We start from the raw sequence: 21,494 nt of genomic DNA, 5'->3' as shown, positions 1-21,494 counted from the left end.
ATGTTATGAATACTTCTTGTAAACATGCTGTAAATGAAATTGCAGAGATTGTGTCTCTATCTGACGGCCTCCCCTATGGGTATTTCACTGCCCGCCTTATAGAGGATTATGGTAGCTGTGGACCCATTGTAGATGTCTTTTAGTATTCTTACGTAAGCCTCGTCTACACCTTTATTTCAAATGCCGGCATGACTGCTAAGGTTTCGACCGAGTGAAACGCTTTCTCAATCTTTGAAGGCTATATATAGGGGTTGAGTATAGTCCGCCAATTTTTCTTTCACTTGATTGATCGTGTTAATGCGTTCAATTGTTGAATCGCCTTTACAAAACCCTGCTTGTTCTTTAGGTTGACGAAAATCGAACGTGCTAATAATTGTGAGCGATAACCTTGGGAATAACTTTGTAGACGACTGACCGTAAGCTGCTCGGCCTGTAGTTTATCAACTTCATGTCATTTTTCTTATGGATCAGGATGATGTTCGCGTTCTTTCAAGATTCCCGTACACTCACGGTAATGAGGCATTACGTATAGAGGTTTGCCTTTTTGTAGTAAAATTTGCCGCCATCCTTCAAAAGGTATGCTGATATCTTATGCTCACCACGTGCTTTGCTCCTTTGCATTTCCTTCAAAGCCTTCTTTACATCTTCTGTCGTTACTAGCGTTCCTATGAACTACTTCCTCCTTTGGTATTAACCTGGATGTCGCGGCTACTGCATATATCTGTGCAGCGACTGTGGGAAGGACGGATTGAGGGCTGAGGGTTAATTGTCGTATTAATGGCAGGTTGTGGCCATTACTACACCAGGGTGGCCAATCCTGCTCTGGTGAGGGAGTACGTTACCGGCGATGGTTGCCGACATCAGGTCGCATCCCAAGCCTCCTTCTGCAATTCCATCAATACGGGTTTTTTTTATCCGGTTGCCATAGCGCGGTCATCATAATAATCACCATCCTATCTAGGCCCATTGCAGGGCAAAGGCCTCTGCCAATAATCTCCAACTACCCCGGTACTGCGCTGACTGCAACCAATTTATCCCTGCAAACTTCTTGATCTCATCTGCCCATCTAACTTTCTGCCACCCCCTGCTACGCTTGCCCTCTCTAGGAATCCACTCTGTTAACCTTAATGACCAACAATTATCTTGCCTTCGCATTACATGCCCTGCGCACAGTCATTTCTTCTTAATTTATACTAATATGTCCTTAGCACACGTTTGTTTCCTCACCCACTCCGCTCTCTTCTTGTCAAATAATGTTATACCTATCATCTTCCATTCCGTTGCGCGCTGAGTCATTCTCAAGTTAAGGTAAACCCTCTTAGTGAGCCCCTAAATTTCTGCCCCGTAGGTGAGTACCGGTACGATAGAGCTGTCATACACTTCCTTCTTCATGGACAATAGTAGTCTGCCATTCATTATCTGAGAATATCTGCCGTACGCACTCCACCTCATTCTTATCCTTCTAATTATCTCTGCCTCATGGTTGGGATCTGGCGTCACAATTTGGCCTAAGTAGGTATACGCGCTTACAACTTCCACTGCCTCGCCACCTATCTCAAACTGCTGTGCTGTCCCGAGGTTATTGATCATTACTTTGGTTTTCTGCATATTTTTTCAAACCCATGGTTCTATTCTGTTTGTCCAGTTTGGAAAGCATGCTCTGCAATTTATCCCCCGAGTTACTTAACAAGGCAACGTTATCAGCAAATCTGATGTTACTGAGGTATTTTCCGTTAATCCTTACTCCCAGCTGTTCCCAATCCAATGTTCTGAATACTTCTTGTAAACATGCTGTGGATAACATTGGGGAGATTGTGTCTGCTTGTCTGACGCACTTCCTTATAGGTATTTTACTGCTCTCCTTATGGAGGATGGTGGTAGCTGTGGACCCATTGTAGATATACTCCAATATTCATACATAATGCTCGTCTACCTTCTGGTTCCGTAATGTCTGAATGACTCCTGAGGTTTCGAACGAGTCAAATGCGTTCTCATAATCTATGAAGGCTATATATAGGGGTTCAGTATAGTCAGCACTCTTCTCTATCACCTGGTTGATCGTGGGAATATGGTCCATTGTTGAATAACCTTTACGGAACCCTGCCTGTTCTTTAGGTTGACTGAAATCTAAGGTTGTAGAAATTCTGTTAGCGATTACCTTGGTAAGTACCTTGTAGACGACTGACAGTAAGCTGATCGGCCTGTAATTTTTCAAGTGCTTCATGTCGCCTTTCTTATGAATTAGGATGATGTTCGCGTTCTTCCAAGATTCCGGTACACTTGCGGTCATTAGGCATTGCGTATACAGGTTTGCCAGTTTTTCAAGTACAATTTCTCCGCCATCCTTCAAGAGGTCGGCAGTTATCTGACCCTCACCAGGTGCTTTGCCCCGTTTAATTTCTTTCAAAGCCTTCCTTACTTCTTCGGTCGTTACTGGTGGGATGTCTATCTCCTCTGAACTGCTGTCTCGTTCGGCATTATCCTGGATGTCCCGGCTACTGTACAGGTCCCTATAGAACTCCTCGGCCACTGTGACTATTTTATCCCTATTTGTGATGGCATTGCCTAGCTGATTTGTAAGTGCATAGATCTGATTTTTTTCCCGCGCCAAGACGCCTCTTCACTGCTTTCAGGCTACCTCCGTTTTTTACAGCGTATTCGACCCTTTCCGTATTACACTTCCGTATATCAGCTGTCTTACGCTTATTGATTAACTTCGAAAGCTCCGCTAGTTCTATTCTGTCAGCTAGCGTGGATATTGTTATGGTTTGCCATTTCCTAATTAGATCTTTCGTCTCCTGGGAAAGCTTACCAGTATCCTGTCTGGCCATCGTGCCCCCGACTTCTACTGTACACTCCGCGATAATGCTAGTAAGGTTGTCGCTGGCTTCCTGTGTCGTAAACTCCGCTTCTTCGGTAAGAGCTGAATATCGGTTCTGAAGCGCGATACTGAATTCTTTTAATTTAGCTCATTAATCGGCTTCTTTCGTGCTAGCTTGCTGCGGTCTAGCCTAATCTAGCCTAATTCGAGATCTTACCATACGGTGGTCACTACACATTACCCTTCCGAGCACTTCCACACCCTGCACGACCCCAGGTCTATCGCATAATATGAAGTCTATTTCATTTTTATGCTCTCCATTCGGGCTCCTCCACGTCCACTTCCGGCTCTCCCGTTTGCAGTAGGAGGTATTCATGAAGCGGGGGTTATTCCGTTCTGCGAACTCGACTAGTAGGTCCCCCCTGCTATTGCTACAGCCCAGACCATAGTTCCCAACTGCCTTGTCTCCAACCTTATTCTTGCCTACTTTAGCATTGAAGTCTCCGATAACAACGGTATACTGTGTTTTTACTTTAGCCATTGGCTATTCCACATCTTCATAGAAGCGTTCCACTACCTGGTCGTCGTGACTGGATGTGGGCGCGTAGCCCTGTACCACCTTGAGCTTGTACCTCTTATTGAGCCTAATTACAAGACCTGCTGCCCTTTCGTTAATGCTATATTATTCTTCTGTGTTGCCAGCTATGCTTTTATTGACTAGAAATCCCACTCCCAGCTCTCTTCTGTCAACTTGACCACGGTAACATAGGACGTGTCCATTTTTCAGCACCGTAAGGGCTTCACCGGTCCTCCTAACCTCATTAAGCCTTATGACATCCCATTTAATGCCCTTCAATTCTTCAAACACCTCTAGACTCGCTTCGCTAGGTAAGGTTCTCGCGTTAAATGTTGCAAGGTTCAGATTCCAATGGCACTCTGTCCGGGTCCAGGGATTCTTAGCACCCTCTGCTGCGTCACAGGTCTGACTTGTGCGGTACGGGGTTCAAACCACGGTCCTTCTGCACGGCAGGCGGATGCTCTATCTCTATGCCGACGCTGCGACCTGAGGTCGGGTACATCGTTACTAAAGAAGGGGCAGGCGTGTATAGATTCACCACAATCACCATAACCATCATTTCTAGGGGGCGCGTAATTGAGAAGTATGTCTTGGGATTGAGTACTCATGATGCTCTGGCCGCCTATAAATGGGTTTTCCTTATTACAAATGGCACCATCTCCACTCCGAGGATGATGGCGAGGGTGCGGAGTAGGGGGAGTCGAAATGACATCCAAGGTGCGCCCCGAGTGACATCCGATTTTCGCCCCGACCGTCATTCGATTTGAGCAGTGAGTTAAACCTTTGAGTATTCCTTAAATAAAACCAACTTACGGCTCAAATCAAATTTCGTTTGATTTTCCCTTAATGGTTGTGTGCCCACTGATGGACGCGGAGGGACATTGGGACGTCCTAAGGCACTCCGCACCGTTACAGGCGGCGGCGGAGTAAGGCGTTTGACTATCGGGTACTAACTCACGCTCATAGTCCAATGGGTAAGACGACTGACACTAACTCTGTAAGACGACTGACACTAACTCTGTCTGGTCTACCAGACACAGGCTCGAATCGTGCCGGTGCCGGTGCCTGTGTGATTTTTTGCGATTGTAAATGCTATGCGCAAGGACGCGGACGAACATTGTGCGTTTCTAAGGTACCCCACACCTAATATTTCTTTATGGGCTCTTTTGAGGATACATTGGACCCACGTGTCTCCCGTCAGAAATTGGGAGCTCCCTTACAGCCCTATCCGCAGCACCACAGCTGATCTTGACGCGCTGGAGTGGCAAAACCAGACGGTTGGTTTAACCTTCCTGCACACATTGCTCGTGTGCCTGTACGTGCTTAGGTCTATGTCGACAAGTTATCTCGCTAGAAAAGAAGCATACGGCATCAACGTATGCTGCCCTCCTGAAAATGTTCAAGCACACTGTCCACTGGCAACCAGTTGCATGAAACACTTCTTCCAGCTGCGAATGCGCGGCCGCTCCGGCTTCGTGCCCGCCATTTTCTGAAGGATTCAAGTCGCTCATTCTGTATAATACATGCGAACATTTTTCTAATCTGTGACTTAACCTTGAAGGTTAACACCATGCACGCGCTTTAATTTTGAGCGAAGCTTCCATGAACATCAATGTGACAAAAATGGGGGGGGGGGGTGCACAGCCACGAAAGGTGCGACAAAAAACTTCGAATCATCATGCCAGCATCGTTTTTCTTCGCGCTGCTCCCATCTGCTCTCCATGTTTTCCCCGCCAATTGTGCCACATGAAGGTCGTTCCAACGGTTTCAAAGTAACGGGAAAAAACGGCCGCTGTTATTTTCTTTCGCCGAAAATGCCTTGTAAATATTGCTTTTCTACCACACTACCAGAAACGGCCCTCCTCCTCCAGCCACTCCTTCATATTTGTATCTACTCCCATTCGCACCTCGCCCTCCAAGTTCACTGCTTTTCCCTTTCCTTATTTCCTTCCAACTCTACGTCCTTCTCTCTTCCCTAGCTCTAAGCGAGCCACAAGCAAGAAATGGGAAACGCCTACATCTCCAGTCCCTTGTGGGTCACCTGTCGGTCGCTCGGAAATTGTGCGTCGCTGGTTACTTCTCGGTGGCCCAGGGGCAGTCACTAATGGGTCACCACTATTGAAAACCAGTGGTCAACCATTCGCAATAAACCAGTAATCCACTAGCAAACACACTGCCTACCAGTAATATCACAGGTTTACTGGCGTTACACAACGACAGACTGGCCGAAGGAACAAAATTTGAGTATTTGCCAAACCTAAAAGCAATGTCACATCTTGAAAATATCACCTGAAAGCAAACGCAGTCCTGTTCTGACTTTTTCTCGTCCTCTGTCTTCACAAAACGGCAACGTTCCAGAAACATTTGTGGGGACACAGATAAATTTTTGAGGCGTTTAGAAGCAATAAAATGCCACTTTAGTGTCTACCACGGCAAACAACGCTTTGAATTTTAAACTCTTGACCTCACCTTCGGGCTACCCAAGATCGCCAGTGCTGCGCTGAGTCTCCTCTGTGTACCCAGGGTCATCTCATACGGAAATGCTGTTTTGTACGCCATAAGGCCAACGTCGTTGAGAAGATTCACCACCTCAAGGCGAACCTTGGAGCGCGGGATTCCCTTCAACTGCGGCGAGAAGAACACAACACGTTAGGTTAAGCGAATGTAATCCTGCAAGTTACTCTAAACGCAGAATCGCGACACAAATACCATAAGATAATCATCGCTTTCGTCACCTCACATCTGAAAAGGCGCACACCTCGCTTGTGAGTGAAAATTGAAACCGTTACCATTTCTAAATGGTTTTTCGCGGCTCTTCAACCGACAACCAGTGAATTTTATCTACAAATGCAAAACACAAACACAAAAGTGGAGTTCTTACGGTCAGGCTAGAGTGACATCAGTGGTTATAGACTTGGTCCGCCAGTCTTAAAAGTCGTAATCGAGCGGGTAGGGAGAACGAATTGCTGTGGGCACTACAAAAGATATCGGCCCGGTTGGCTCTTGGAAACAGTATTTTTTTGCTATCTCCCCTTTTTCGAATAAACTTTTAGTTGGAGTGCAGCGTTGTGTTTGGAATTGAGTCTTTGAAACGCTGGTCCCACATAACCGGTAAAGCTGCCCACATTCAGTGCGAGTGGGAACTGTCTGGCTCTGCTAGTTAGTACAAGCTGGTGCTAAAATATTTTATGCCATTTTTGTCACTCCTTCCAGATGCCGAAAACACTTCCTTGGTTTTTTTTGTGGGCGGCAAAGCTATAGACGAAGCCGGAAATGTTTTACATTTCTTCTGTCTTTAATAGGTGCCCCACGACACCACCAAACATGGGTGGGACGTGTCGAGGAACTCGCGCCCGTACTTATTTCGAAGACCTCGATTCACTCGCGCGCTTCAAACTCCCAGTGAACAAAACATGCATCACGCTCCCACATTCCACTTTTCTTTGTACTTCCCCATTCAGTTCCTCCTGAGAGCAGTCAGGCACACCTCGCGCATCGTTCCACCTGCTTGACAAGTCGCGCTAACAGCCTGAGTGAAAACAAGGCTACTCCAAATCCGTTGCACAAACCCTGAAGAGCTACAGACATTTTTACAAATATGGCGAGTTCAACCTCAATATGCAAACAAAAATCATTCAGGCCACAGTGAAGCAAACACGGGCACGTACCAGGGCAAAGAACATGACGTGTTCTTCAACGGTGAGATCGTCGAAGAGAATGTTGTTTTGAGGGCAGTACCCTATGCTCTCACGGGCGTCTCTGGTGCACGTTTTGATGTCGTAGTTGCCGATGAGAATTTGGCCAGAGCTACAGCCCGCAAAGCCTGCGCATACACAGAGAGGGTCATGGGTAGCCTCTTGTTTGGCGCCCGTAGAGTTTGCATATTGTTTCGAATAGTGTCTACGATTTATTTGGCCTTTTAAGAGATTGCCGTAGTGCTGTATGAGATTGTGGTAGTGCTGTATAGTGCAGCGTAACCAACACGGAGGCTGGGTACCTTATAGCAACCCTGAATTGATACAAGCTTATACTACTGAATAGGCCTTTTTTATACCGCCAATGCATTGTATGGGGGCCATTGCCGCTCCGGTCGTGCGGAGCAGAAGGCGCCCGTCTTCTCTGCCGGCTTCAGTCATCCACCTTTCTTGGGATAATGCCAAGACGGTTTATTACGCAAATAAGAAATGAGTGCTTTCTGTTGTAAAGGAGTTGCCGGAAGCGTTCTTTGTGCAGATTTTTTTTTGGCTCGCAAGAGTGGACGCTTGTATTCTCGAGTTTACTTGGCCTCATTTTAGAATATGTCACTTCGTTCATTGTGGCATTGGTTAATTACTTCTTTCATCATTTAGAAAAACCTCTATAACCTCTATGATGCTTCCAGAACTAAAACGAATTGTTCATTCCTTCGTTGGTTGGCCGAGATGGGGGTTCTGTTGTATTTTCCGCAGGAGGTGCTTGGTCAGCCTATCAAAGTTTGCAGAGATACCCTGCCCGACTGCGTTTTGAAGCGGTTCCAGTTCACAAGCCCATTCGCTTAGCGCCTGCGTTTCAGGCAATAAACCTATCCCTCAGTTAACGGTTCTTCGTCAACGTCTTCACAGTTTTCCCTGCTGCAGGTTTATAGGCCCTCAAAGAATACTTGGTCCAGAGTAGTCAGTCGCAGGCTGTGGAACAATATCGTGACTTTAAACATCACATGACTTTTTACACTGGTGTCTTCGCCTGCGAACAGGGTAAAATAGAGTGCTCTGTCCCTTTGCACAGATTGCCCCTTTCTTGTTGCAGGGCGTTTCTCTGTTGGGGCAGTTTACGTATCATTAGCAATGCATGCGTTTGTTTCCTTACTTTGCAGACGCAGGATTATAGCCCCACGCCACTAGTGAGGAGTCGAAATTCTCGTGGCAAGGTTTAGGCTGTGTCATTCTTTTCGACTTGCCTGCACCAACAAACAGTGTTGGGAGATTCCGCTCCTCAGTGATGCGTTAATGTGCGAGGGTGTGGTAAAGTTTCGCTCACGATGGCTACGCCGTTTTAGATAAAAAAGCATTACAATAACTGAACAAGAGCACGTTTTCCGCTCTGAATTGTGAGTCGTTAATTTCTCTTGCACATGCTCACAGAAATTTCCAATTGTGGCTTGCTCGTAAACATGCAACCGTAAATGCAGCGCGACAGGTTTAGAGCGCCGGTTTTATGACAACACAACATAGTTCTGTGCTGGCGATCGCAAGTCCATCACTGATGGACCCAAATACTGTACGGGTTTTACCTCAGTATTTATAGTTCCAGAAATCACGTGGCTATGCAACGCGTGAGAGAATTCGCGGCAATATACATTACTGTCGACCACAAAAATAAATTTATGTCAAACTCATTCCGAAAGTGCATTACAAGCTTTGTTGATTACAATAAGTCAAACCGTATTGAAGAAATATTTTTTGAACACTTCAGAAAATATATATTGCCATGCTCAATATCAGTGCCTGCTGGCTGCGCATAGTCCTTGCCAACGTCGGGCCTGAGAGCACATGAATAGTTCTGTACGCAAAATCATTCAACAAGAAAGTCCGATTGCTTGCTGTGGTGCTACCGCCCCGCATTCACTACCGAAAGGCTACGAAGTACTTTTGGTCCTTTCATTTTCTATATGCTACCTGGTTCCCTGGATTAAGAACGCAATATTTACTTTATACATGGTGGTAAAAAATCCATAGAACAGTAGTATACGGCACCTCAAGGGTAGGGAGCTAACAAAATGGAATAAGTAACCCTCCAGAAGAAACGCGTCTACATTTGGAACAGCGCAGGTCTGATACGTGTATATACGGATCTAAACCATAGTTGTTAGTGTGCAAAATATAGATAACACCATAAAACACACTCTGCTGATCGACACTCGTATTAATTACAACTATGGTGATGCCTGGTACGTTTCCAACATGTGAAATAAATGAAAGCCTCGAGGAACTCTTCAACAGCCACCCGCTTAGAAGTGTACATTTAGAGTATTCGTAAGCAGAGACTAGGCATAAGTTTTAGAAGTTTATAAAGAGATATAAATACCATTCGACAGACTTACATGTGCAGAAAAATATGATAACCGAATATATGTGACGACTGCTGCTTTTTTGTGGAGGGTTGGACTGTGTCGAGCAGCCGTAAAGCAGCTCTTTTAAACTTTCTTCTCACAACAGCTGTTGCACAACACCTGTACCAGTTCTTCTGACTAACAAATTCAATTAAAGTAAAATAAGTTTAGGTGGGCTCGTTAAAAAATTTATTCCCTTCATATAGGGGAATTTAAAGGCCGACTCTGACACCGTGCACAGGGGTGCCGAACGGTCATAGGGAAGTTGGAAGATATTCCGGCGACAGCATTGGCGAACGGGTCGATGTGTCTCTTTACTGCCGTCATAGATGCAGCAGCCTCTGTTTCGGGAATGTGGGGTTGCATTTTGCACCGATAGCGTTCGCGGAGGAGCAATTACCGATGAAATAATGTAGGCATTACCTCTTAAGAAGCCAATCAGCCGCGCGGTCAGCTCAGCCGAGATGACGCGTATTTTTAGGTCAAACGGTAACCGCTGCACTAAGGGCCTATGCTCCTCGAGCATCTGGAAATCCTGGGTGGTGGGTTGGTGATGTCGCGCATGAAGGGTCCGCGGCGGTGAGCGTTTCCTATGCACTATATGTATTTCCTGCGCCGTGGTTTACTTTGCTCTGTTTCGCCTTCCTTTAACTGTTATGCTTTCTTAACTATTGTGGTGGAGAGGGATGCTGAAGACATTGCACTGACCGGAAAAGTGCCTGCCCCACTAGCGGACGTATTTATGAATGTAACCAATCACACCGATGTGCGGGGTGATCGATATTCGGTGGGTTGCTGGGGACTGTGTAACACTATAAAACGTGAATTGGGGTGCCCCGCGGTTAAACTTGTGGTTTTTCTCAGGTGCTCTGCCCCTTCCGGTCTGACGAATAGCTACGCGAGGATTCCTCATTTCATTCACAGTAGAGCCAGGACCTGTCTTGGAGGGGATGGCGAGCTGCATTAATAGACTGGCTAGCGGGATTTATTTTATACTGATCTGAAGCTTTCGACGTTAAGCTTGAACGTGTTCTGTGTACGCATTCATTTTAACTATACAGTTTTAAAACCAATATTGCGGTATTCGTCGTCATCAGTGCCGGTGCGAAATTCACTATAACGTGGCTACCAGAAACAAAACAGTCAAGGCCCTTTGCTTACGAGTAACGTGCTAAAACGAGCATATCCAACACTCTAGGAGAGGGGGAAGCGGATACATGTTGGCTTCATAAAGCAAAAGAGGCAGGTTCGATTCCCTCCGCGTGAAGCACTCTTATCTGGAGGCGTTTGATGTGCTTCTCCTTATAATCATCATAGTTTTGGGACATCCATCGTGTAAAGTAGTTTTTACTAAAGCGAGTTCTCACTCACTCAGTGAAGGGTGGGAAACGCGCTTTAGTTTTACTGACATCAATTTTTTGGCATGAAGAATGTAGACTATACTAGTCATATTCACTTGCACTCGTGGCGCTGGAAACACGGGTCAGGCTTGAAGAAAATTGCACAAATTTGTCAGCATTCGTGAGCACATTTTTTGATAAGTGCGTTTTTTTTAATATTTGAGGTACCCTAAGTTTTTGCACAATTTCGCCCATCATGTACCAACAGCAGTACGATTATTTGCCAATCCGACAAAAAGATCTGCTTTGAACGTATGCGTCGTGGGGCAAGCAACAGATGTAGGAATGTTGTATTACCCGTTATTAAGTTGAGCAACGTCGTTTTACCCGCACCGTTGTGGCCGAGCAGCACCGTGATCTGTTTTTCATAGATGCGGAGGTTTACTTCACGGACACCAATCACCCCGTCGTAATCCTGCAAAAAATGGTGGCAAAGGGCTTTCGTAAGTAGCACAATATCGTCACCACATAGTTAGACACACATGCATTCACGTCGTCCTCATATTTTTTTATACTGAAGATATTTATCTCTAGCACATATGTGCAAGCCCCGCATGACTTCCCCTGGGGCGTGACCAAGACAGCACATTCCCGCGAAGAGAAATCGACGTAGACGACAATGCACCGGAAAGGCTTCATAGCCCGAGGTTCTTCAGAGACCGAAGCGTTCCATAGCATCAGGGTAAACTTGGCAGTGTCAAGATGAAACCTTCCACGCAAGCACACCACAGGTGGAGGGATCGAAAGAACCCAGATGAACGAGCGAACGCACAAACAGCGAAATTCAATCAACTCCGTTTCGACCCCGGCAGGACCGAGCAGTGGAGCAACGCGTACGATGCCAAGCGGAGACATTTCAAAGCGTTAGGGTAGATTGCAAAGCAGAGCACTGAAGCGGTCTATACAAGGCTTTTCGATAAGGTGCGTGCCCGCACACACGCGCGCGCACACACGCCCGCATGCACGCGCGTGCGCGCGCGCACACGCACACACACACACACACACACACACACACACGCACACGCACGCACGCACGCACGCAAGCACGCACGCACGCACGCACGCACGCACGCACGCACGCACACACACACACACACACACACACGCACGCATGCACGTACACGCACACTTACACCCACATACCTACACACGCACACGCACACCCGTGAACACATACAAGCACGAACGCACGTGCACGCACACACGCACGAACACAGAAACACACACACAAACGTCTCTGTGCCCTTAAGAGTTATAATTAAATGCATCACATTTGTTACCTGAACACCCAGTGTGACGCCACAATGGAAAAGGGTTAAAAGACTGAGGGTGTCTGGTCTGCCTGCGAGCTACCTGAGTAAATGGCCGACCTCTTGAGAACGAGCAAACGTGATCTAGAAGAACCACCACAGATCTGGGACGGCTGGCCACAACATGCTATCACTATGGAACCCGAAAAACGGGGGAAAAGACCATCGAGTATGGCCAAGTTTCGCTTAAGCGTCTTATACTTGCCTGCAAATTAGACAAGATTTTAATACCTACCACTGATATATGCAACAAAATTGCCTCGCAAAACCGCTCTTCTATAGGATAAGGTTCTGATCGATCAGTTACCCCGACTAATGATCATTCAACGTTCCAGCAAACCTGGTAGGTTAGTTGATACACGCGAAGTTTTCTTACTGTCGTAGCGTGATATTGTCCATAGACAATACAGCAAGGGCTAAAAATATTAGGATTTTACTGTTAGCCGTGGGTGTTGTATCTGTCGCATCTCACGATCAAAACCTCGTAACTGCCGTTTAAGGAAGATGCGAAGCTTCTAACGAAACTGCAAGGAAGCTTCACACCTGTGCAGTGAGAGAGCTCGTAGATTCAGCACTTATATCAACCAAGTTTGCAAATATTCATAAAACATTGATCACAAGAAGTTGCAAAGAATGTTAATTTCAAATTACATTTTTCTGAATTTGGTGCGTTCTTTTTTGAAAAAAAAATATTGACACCAGTTCTGTCAATCCCGTTACAACATTGATATAACCGATGTCGCCAACAAAGTGTCAAAATGCATGTGACGGCGACACCTAACTTTTTGCGGCGCTTAGTAACTAACCGCTTTTGCGGTACGCAGTGAATCCGAATCTATGACAACGTTATGTTAATGATGAAGAACAGTTTCATTTTTATGTACAAGGGGCCCTGAAGAGGTTTGGTCGATACTTGGGTATTTGAATTTTCAGGTAAATCAGTGCCCTAGAAATCACCTCCTTTAATAATTGTGTTACAGCGTGAGTATTAGTGGAGTTATTGCAAATCAAAACATCGCATCGTCGCCCGCGCCTCGATTCTCCTTCTCCTCCTCGCTCCACGCGAGCATTACTGCCCATGCTGCCTGGCTTCCTCGAGACGTCTGCAAGAACAGTCGCTTGCACGTGTCATCTTCTACTGCGATATTCTGCTCCGCAGCATTGCTTAGGACGGGGCCAGCTGACTTTCTGCGTTCCGTTTGGGCCGTTGCTTTGTGATTTTGGTAATTATTTTTGCACTCCACTCAACACTGGAAAAGCTGACGGAAAGAACGGGGAGTGCCCTTCGCGCTACCACACCATGCCGAAATATCACGCAAAAAGAGAGTGATCGTGTCACCGCACGTTTGAAGTGACGGCGTGTCTTGGTATATAGCGTCATGAACAGCCTGTTTAGTCCATCCGTTGCCTCCGAATTCTCTTATTGCATATCTCCATCGAGTCAATTACCCCCCCTTCTTTTAGTCCCGTCTCTTGGTGTCCAACCTGCTGCCCTTGTGGTCCACCTGTTGCCAGTTCGTCGTACCATATGGCCAGCCCAAGTCCATTTCTTTTTCTTAACCTGGACCATGATATCCTCTATCCGAGTTTGCTCCCTAATCCAGGTTTCTCGTTTTCTGTCCTCAAAGGGACACTTAACTGAATTTGTCAAGCTGCCGGTTTTGCTTGCACTGCGTAGACTCGCTCAAATAGACACACTTTCCATCGTTTTTCCGGCCGAGACGGCGGTATTTACTTTATAAAGTCTGTAAGTAGAAACACTACCAAGCACGGTTGTAGGCGGCCGCACCAACTAACAGCAGTGACGTCAGTAAAAGGTGCCACATAATTGGAAGACGTCCAGTATCACAATTGAGACAAGTTTCGGTTTCGGTACTGTGAAACAACGTGCTTGGCATCAGACGTTATCGGTGGATGGGCATTCTCGACATCTCAGTAATCGGCAGACCGCACTCCTGCAATATTGGCTGTACAATTGCGTCATATAAGTTTACCAGCACGGCTGGGAATCGTAGAAATCACTAGCCGAGGCGTACGCGGTTGATTCTTTAGTACCTATACTAGTTTGCTGACTGTTCTCCCGCCTGCAGTTGTCCTTAGATTTTCCTACTAGAGTACCACTCAGCGAAGCGACGCATGTGCGCTTGTGCAGTGCTTCTTTGGAGCGACCTAGACATGGAGCTTGATACAGTGTATAAACTAGCAAACTAAAGGCACATTCTTCCATTCACAATCATGTCGTGGCTTAGTTTCAACTGAGCGAACGAATTGGGATGACCGGTTGGTGGCCGGCGAACTAAACGCTGGGCCGACTGACTGTTGTAGGGTCGGCGAACCGTGCAGTAGCGCAGTCAAGCCAAGCCACCTTTTTGTTACCTCATACAAAACGTCAAAGAAAATTGGCGAGAAGGAGAGGATGACAGCATTTTCTTATTGATGTTTATATTGAATAAAGTGACGTACATGCACCGAGCGTGGACGAAACATTTCGTGCAGACTACAGACTACAATTTGCACTCGTAATCCCACAACAATATGCTTACAAATCACTTCAGTGTCCCTTTAAGCATTACTCCTAACATTATTTGCTCCATGGCACGTTGGGCGAACCTCAGTTTTCGTTCTAGGTTTAGTAAGGCTCGAAGTTTCCACTCCGTACGTCATCATCGGCAGGACGCATTGGTTGAATACGTTTCTTTTTAGGGATATAGGTATCTTATTTTTCATTAGTTGCGAGTGCTTGCCGAATGCACCCCAACCCAATCTTATTCTGCGCCAGATTCCTTTCGCGTGGCTGGGGTCAGCACTGACCACCTGGCCAAGGTAGTTATACTCTTCTACTTGTTCCAGTGTTTCGTCACCTATGCTCAAAAAACGCGTTCAGCATGTTTATTTAGCATGGCTTTAGTTTTATTCATATTTACCTTTAGCCCCACAGCCAAGTCCCGTGATTGTAGTTTTGCGTATTTTTTCAGTCATTTTTGGAGTTATGTAGATTCGCTGAGCAAGACTATCTCGTCTGCAAACCTTAAATGAGTCAAGTATTCCTACTTTATCCGTAAGCCTAAGTTTTACAGTCAAGCCTCCTGAGTAAATTCTCCAGACATGCTGTGAACAATTTCGGTGAGATGGTACCTCCTTGTCCCACTCCCTTTCGGATCGGGAATTTATCGATTTGCTTGTCAAATGTAATTCTGCCCGTGCATTCCTCATATATGTCCTAGGAGCCTTAGTTAGGCCTACAGTACAAGTACGCGGGTTCGATTCCCTGCCGCGGCGGCCGCTTTTCTTTTGGAGGCGGAAAGCAAGAACGCCCATGTGCACGAAATTTCGGCGCACGTTAAGCATCCCCAGGTGGTCAAAATTAATCCGGAGCCTTGACTACGGTTTAGTGTATATCACGAGGCATACCAACTTTGCAGAATACACACATCAATATTTCTTCCTATACAAGTGCAATTGCCTTTTATATATAGACAGCACCAGTTTAACACTGAAGAAATCGTGCGTATGACTTAAACGATACATTGACGCTTGTTATGTAGTTCCACCAAAACGTTTTGCTTTGGAATCGCGAATGTGATTCGCAAGCCATGCCAGTCAGAAGACCACGCAGAAAAAAAAGCAACACCATGCGGGTATTTGAACCCGCGACTTAGAGCAAGCGCGTTTCTTAAGTATACGATCCTCCGTAACAAAACAGATTGCCTGGAAAAACTTTATTACTACATTGAGACCCAACCACTGCATCACATTGTTTTCTTCCTGGTTTCAGGAATTCCTGGCTGGTTAACTGAACATTTCTTGAATAACAGTTGCCAAGTAAGGTTCCATGAAGCCCCCACTATATAGCTGGTGTCCAGCAACAGCACTGTTTTCTGCTGCGACTGCGATTTCGCCCTGCAGGAATAGTGCTTGCCGTACTTTTGTTTTTAGCTTTAAGCTAAAACCTTTGATCTATATGGATTCCTTACTAACTAATCAACCTTCCGTAACTCCTCTGCTGTTCTTAAAGCTGTTTTCTACAAGCGTTGCTCGTCGCGCCCGAATACAAAGTTTGCAACTCCGGGAAACGAATTGTTGCCAAAGCGAACGTCCGAAGCGTCTAAGCCCAAATACGGATCGCATTAGCGCTAATGTTGAGTTGTATGGGCTTCGTGGACCTTAGTATGTTTCTTACACTCCAGGAACGAACAGAACAGAGTCGCATTCATTACGGAACGAAAGATGTCGGGGTGTACTTTTCGCTTCTCGATAGATTCCCGACGACCGTTCGGCCGCTCGGAATTGTCGGCGTCTTAAGGCAGCGAGCTAGTCACACCACGCGGACTTTCGATCGGCCGTCCTGTTCGTGTCGCGCTCGGCGTCGTGTGACAAGGCGGTCTGCCAACTTGGAAATCTGCGTCGCCGTCGTATCGTCGTCGTATCGGCCTAGCCAACACGACTTACCGAGAAGCCTGGTAATAGAGTAAAAAAAGATAAACGTGGACGGACACGATACGTTAACCGTGCTTCAGGGAGGTCTAACTAACCAAAGTCCCCTTGCAATGAAAATTTCAGCTTTCCGCTGTTCACGGAAAAGTTATACTTGGCACAGGTGACGTTCCCGATCCAACCTAATGATTCCGCTTGTTCAATTGGTGTGCTCAAAATGCCTTTCAGGACAACTTCCAATGTCGCTTTGTTGTAACTCAAACACGACTGTGCGTCTCTGCACACCATGTTCTGTCCGGCAATTCTTAGGCAAACAAATTCGAACGTGCTTACCTTGTTAACGTTGATAAGATCTATGACGACACGTTTGTCTTTCGGCTCCGGCTCAAAATGATCCTTTTCTTGAGTTGGGGCCGTTGATGCAACTCCGAAGGTCATATTTGGGAACCAATAGCTTTTCTGAGAATAGAAAGAAATAATCGGGAATATTTAGTATTTCCAGTTGATTCCGAACAGCAGAGCACTTCGGGACACGTGCATTCGTCAGCAAGAAACCACACACAGTGCTCATCCCGTTAGTTAGCCGTGGGCGACGCGATTCTGCCCTGCTTTGAATCAGCATCATAAATTTCCTCCACAACCTTAGAGAATAACCCCTCAATGGCCCTCTAGTTCCTGGGAATCGCTTGGTTAGTGCGTAGGATACTATAGTCATGGCCGTCAAAGATACATTGGCTCATACCTACGTATGGGGAAGAATCCATTGCCTTATAAGGTGAAATCGCCAGCTTCACCCCATGTTTATTTGCCCTATAGGCAAGTTTCACAGGCGACAGCTCCGGATTAACAGCTGCGAAGACTGGCCGCGGCTTTTCAAATGCCGCGCAATTTTTGTCTCGATGAAGCCAACGAAAAGAAGGAAGTTGGGCAGGCGGTCGCCGGAAAGCTGCTGGGCAGAGGAAGGAACTGGCTGGATGCAGCAGAAACCGTGGGTCTACGCTGGCGCTTGCTGAAGAGCGGTGACCCGCACGAGATGGCAAGGCCACCCGTCAACGAGACGTTTTCGTCGATACGCTGAGTCCCGTGGGGCTCGTGGGCTATTGAACGGGGGGCCAGAGTTCGCGAGTGCACCGGAGGCGACGTCGCTCTATGGTAGGATACGCTAGCGTGCCCAATCTCGAGAATCCCACGCTGGACTTTTATGCTACTTGGCTTCGGCGCGGCCGCCGACTTGGAGGCCACATCCGGATCGCATCGCTCGAACAGATATGCACCATGCACCCCTTCTCGCGTGGCCAACTGTTCGACGAGTGGCGGACAGCGGACCACGGGTCTTCATGCACGTGAGGACAAACTGTGGGCTGTCGAACGTTCCCCTCCTCTCCTATTCCGCTTTGTACTCTCTCAGTATACCCGCTACAGTGTGTAACGCCAGTTTGCGTCTTCGCTTTAACACAATGCCAAAAGTTTCCCTGGTTCCTTGCTGTATGCGACCTACACCTTAAAATGTAGCGAATGTGCGCTTCCGCGAGACACAGCACCACGACACTCATGGGTGCTGTTTGGCCTCCCTCGCTAAACCTTAAGCGAATGTGGTACCATTGAGTGGGATAAAACTGCAATTGAGAGGCTTCGGGGCAGCGTAAGTGCCTAAAGACAAACTTTACCCGCAGTCATGCTTGCATTCCACACATTATTTTATGGCACGCAAAGAAATGACCACAAATTACCACGTGGGCTATTTCCTGTTTCACTATACACATGCACGTAGTATAGGGATGAGTACGGCCACCGAACGTGCCAGCAAGACCTTCTATTCTGCGGAATTCGATAGTGATGCCGATCAGCGTGTGCTGCGGACAACGCAAAATACGTTCTGCTGTTCCTGCATCACTGGAATCCTTCTGCTGTCTCATCCTCCCTATCAGTGTCAATGTTATGGAAGCTACCAGTTTTGGCGATAGTTGTGGTAGCAGTGCACAAAGTGCAATTTAACAGTCTTCATTGGAAGTTTATTTTTATAAATGGTTTCTACTACATCAGGAACAAGAATTGCGGGCCACAATAAAACGTGTCATACATACAGTGCATTACATGGACATGGGGGGAGAAGGGGGGAAGGGGGAAGGAGTCTACAGAGCAAATGAGCTTTCGGTGCCTCTCGCACGAAACGCGTCATGGCCACGTGTTGATGACTTAGGAAAGCCTCTGACTGAGTAGCACAGGCATTAGTTGGCGAGCGACAAAGATAACGAGAACACTCTCGCTATGAATCACGCGTTTGCACTAGGAAAGATGCTGCGAGCAGCGGCGAAATGGCGACCGTCGCCACCGCACCACCGCCGCGGCGGGAGCGTGCATGTGCCACCAAATTTAATCATTGCCGTGCGTCCGAACTCGGCGGCCCCGAAAGCAGGATGGGTTAGGGACACCGAACGCAAGCGTAAACGTCGCTCTGATTCGGGTGGGGTGCAGAAGAGCAGGACGCGACATTGAGCAGAAGACACGACGTCGACTCTTTGCTCCAGTCCTTTTGCGCTGCCAGTTCGATATGGTCACATAGTCATAACCGTCCGAATCTCGTGAACCGCTGACGCTTGTCATGCACCTCGTTGTTTAGCGCAAAAGAAACTGCAGGTATAGGTGGCGTCAGAAGTGATTCGAACACGGGAGCTGTGGCCGAACCGTATGGGAGCCTACCCACGGCGATAGCGCCTACATACCTCTCAAAGCACTTCTTTTAACTTGGCTTCGAACATTGTTCGCAGCATACTCGTCACAGCGGTGGCGCTGATAGTTTACACATCTAAGAAAAACGGTCACTGCAGGCGCGCTTTTCCGGCAGATCGCGTATGCTGGTAGTGTACCAGAGGCGTTGTCAGATGCGTCTCCGCTATCAAATGCTGTGGATGCTATCAAATATCGACGAAAGTTTGTCGACATTTGCCCAATACACGCCTCCTTCCACTTTTACACTCACCTCTTATACTGTTCTCCTCCCGTCGTCCTCCTGCCAATGTAAACACCCTGGCGGTTTGATCTTGCATTTACCGCGTTCAACTGCTCCCGGCGGTGTGCACGTTGCCTGAGCCGCCGTCCGGCAGAGACGCGCGTCGATCAAGGCACCCTACTTCAACGTTTATAGACCCACGTTGCCTTTCTCCACGTGCGTTCCGAGCGGAACGTTGAAGCTATGTAGTAGAACCTTTTGCAACTGTTGTGGTTTGATTTTGTAGAATGCCGCCAGAAGCTATAGTGGCGCAGGTGACAGCAGGCTACGGCGTGATTTTTTTTCTGCAGTGGATGTAGAATTTTGTTTGAGCAAACATGCACAATTTTTTTTAAAAGGCACGCTGCAAATATCACGTATATATTGATTTTTTGCCTCGCATTTCAGTAATATTTTTGTTCTTGTTCAACACACGGTGTTGACACGTATGGACGCCGATGCCGGACTTAAACGTTACGATTTGGCTATGGGTATATAAATCTATTGTGCAAGCTCTGTTTCACTTTGGCCGGGTGGCCAAATCGAGTTAGGCAGACAGTCAGACAGATATAAAGACATACCGAAATTTTCCCTTTTAAGTGGCCCAATAAACACTATCGTATTTAAAAATTACGCGTTTGAAATGACGCAGAACATCTCCAGCATACGAAATTAGGGAAAGCACAACTAGAACAAAACCCCCGCTGGCGAAGTTTCAGGCAGGGGGAGCGCGAGCACTGGAAGGCGGGAGATTTGACTTGCATTAGACAAACCTCTATTCGATTCATCAAGAGAGGAGTGAGACAGGGCGGCGAAGAGCGTGTTGGCTGGTAGCAGTGAGCGGATAATGGGGGTCCAGCCCATTACAGCGAATCACTGTTCTGCACCTCCGCCAGCTTTCACGCTAAGTGGAACCGCACTAATTTTTTTAAAGCAAAGTTTCGCCACAACAGTTTCGCCGTCACTAGTAATTCGACCTTCATTTGACCGCAGATGCACCTTACCCTTGGCAATGCATCACTTAACTTTGCACGGCAAGTCCTCCACCGCCGCCGGCTTTGCACATTCGCTCTCTGCAGCTGGGTCGCCGCCTAACCACATGACTAGCCGCATGCCTGGCTAACCGGATCACGGGTTTGACTCGTCACGGTGAGCTCGGCCATGATTGAAACCGATACCGGGCCGTCCTTGAGTGTAGCGCGGCAGCCCTAGGCTTTGAGCCGTCGTCGGCAAGCGGCGTCTGGCCACCCGCGCCCGCCGAACTGGTTCACTGGAGACGTTCCTGAATGCGAAGCGCGCGATGCTAGCGTCAGAGACTGAGGAAGAACGAGCCGTTTGGCTCGCAAAACGCCGGAAACGGTACCGAAACCGTTGACAAAGCGAAGCTTTGGACAAGCGAAGCTTTGGACGAACCGGCAACCGCCCTAAAGGCCGCGTGGCCAGCCTACCCAAGCCTAATCACAGACATTTCTAGCCGCCGACCTCGGCACCGTCGTCATTCCCGCTTATAAATGAGTATATACCTAAGCATAATAATTGCAGCTAAATTAAAGGCTAGCCATGTGAAAGCAAAACCAAGTTAGACCAGGATAGACTAGACCAGAACGACCAGGTTGAACCGAGCTTTCGTTATACACACCCAGGATTAGCTGAGCTAAGTTGCTTTAGATTGAGACATTAGCTGGCCGAGAACTCTTCACGTAGCTTTTTTGTAAATAAGAAAATAGTGAAAACTGCAACACTGGTGCCGCTGCCCGCTGGCTATACCGCGCAACTTCCGCCTTAAGTCCGCACACCATCTGGCGTGCAGGACATCTTTCTCGGTAGCCGCTGGATGGCGTTACTTGTCCATATTTGGTCCATCGGTACTGCTTT

At 47.3% G+C, this 21,494-nt stretch overlaps 1 protein-coding gene across 1 annotated transcript in view; it reads right to left on the bottom strand.

Annotated features, from left to right (window-relative positions):
- Positions 1 to 17,084, bottom strand: part of LOC144168206 (phospholipid-transporting ATPase ABCA3-like) — a 38,685-nt gene extending 21,601 nt beyond the window's left edge. The window contains exons 1-4 of the mRNA XM_077697242.1: positions 16,964 to 17,084; positions 11,184 to 11,301; positions 7,067 to 7,221; positions 5,868 to 6,023 (exon numbers count right to left, since the gene is read on the bottom strand). Coding sequence (XP_077553368.1) covers positions 5,868 to 6,023; positions 7,067 to 7,221; positions 11,184 to 11,301; positions 16,964 to 17,068 — 534 coding nt within the window. The 5' untranslated portion in view covers positions 17,069 to 17,084. The remainder of the gene's footprint in view (positions 1 to 5,867; positions 6,024 to 7,066; positions 7,222 to 11,183; positions 11,302 to 16,963) is intronic.
- Positions 17,085 to 21,494: the final 4,410 nt, after the last annotated feature.

Source organism: Haemaphysalis longicornis, unplaced genomic scaffold (genome assembly GCF_048455015.1).
Source record: "Haemaphysalis longicornis isolate Haplotype H1 unplaced genomic scaffold, Haemaphysalis longicornis Haplotype H1 scaffold_2, whole genome shotgun sequence".
NCBI classification, from domain to species: domain Eukaryota; kingdom Metazoa; phylum Arthropoda; class Arachnida; order Ixodida; family Ixodidae; genus Haemaphysalis; species Haemaphysalis longicornis.
This window is presented reverse-complemented; position numbering and strand designations above follow the sequence as displayed.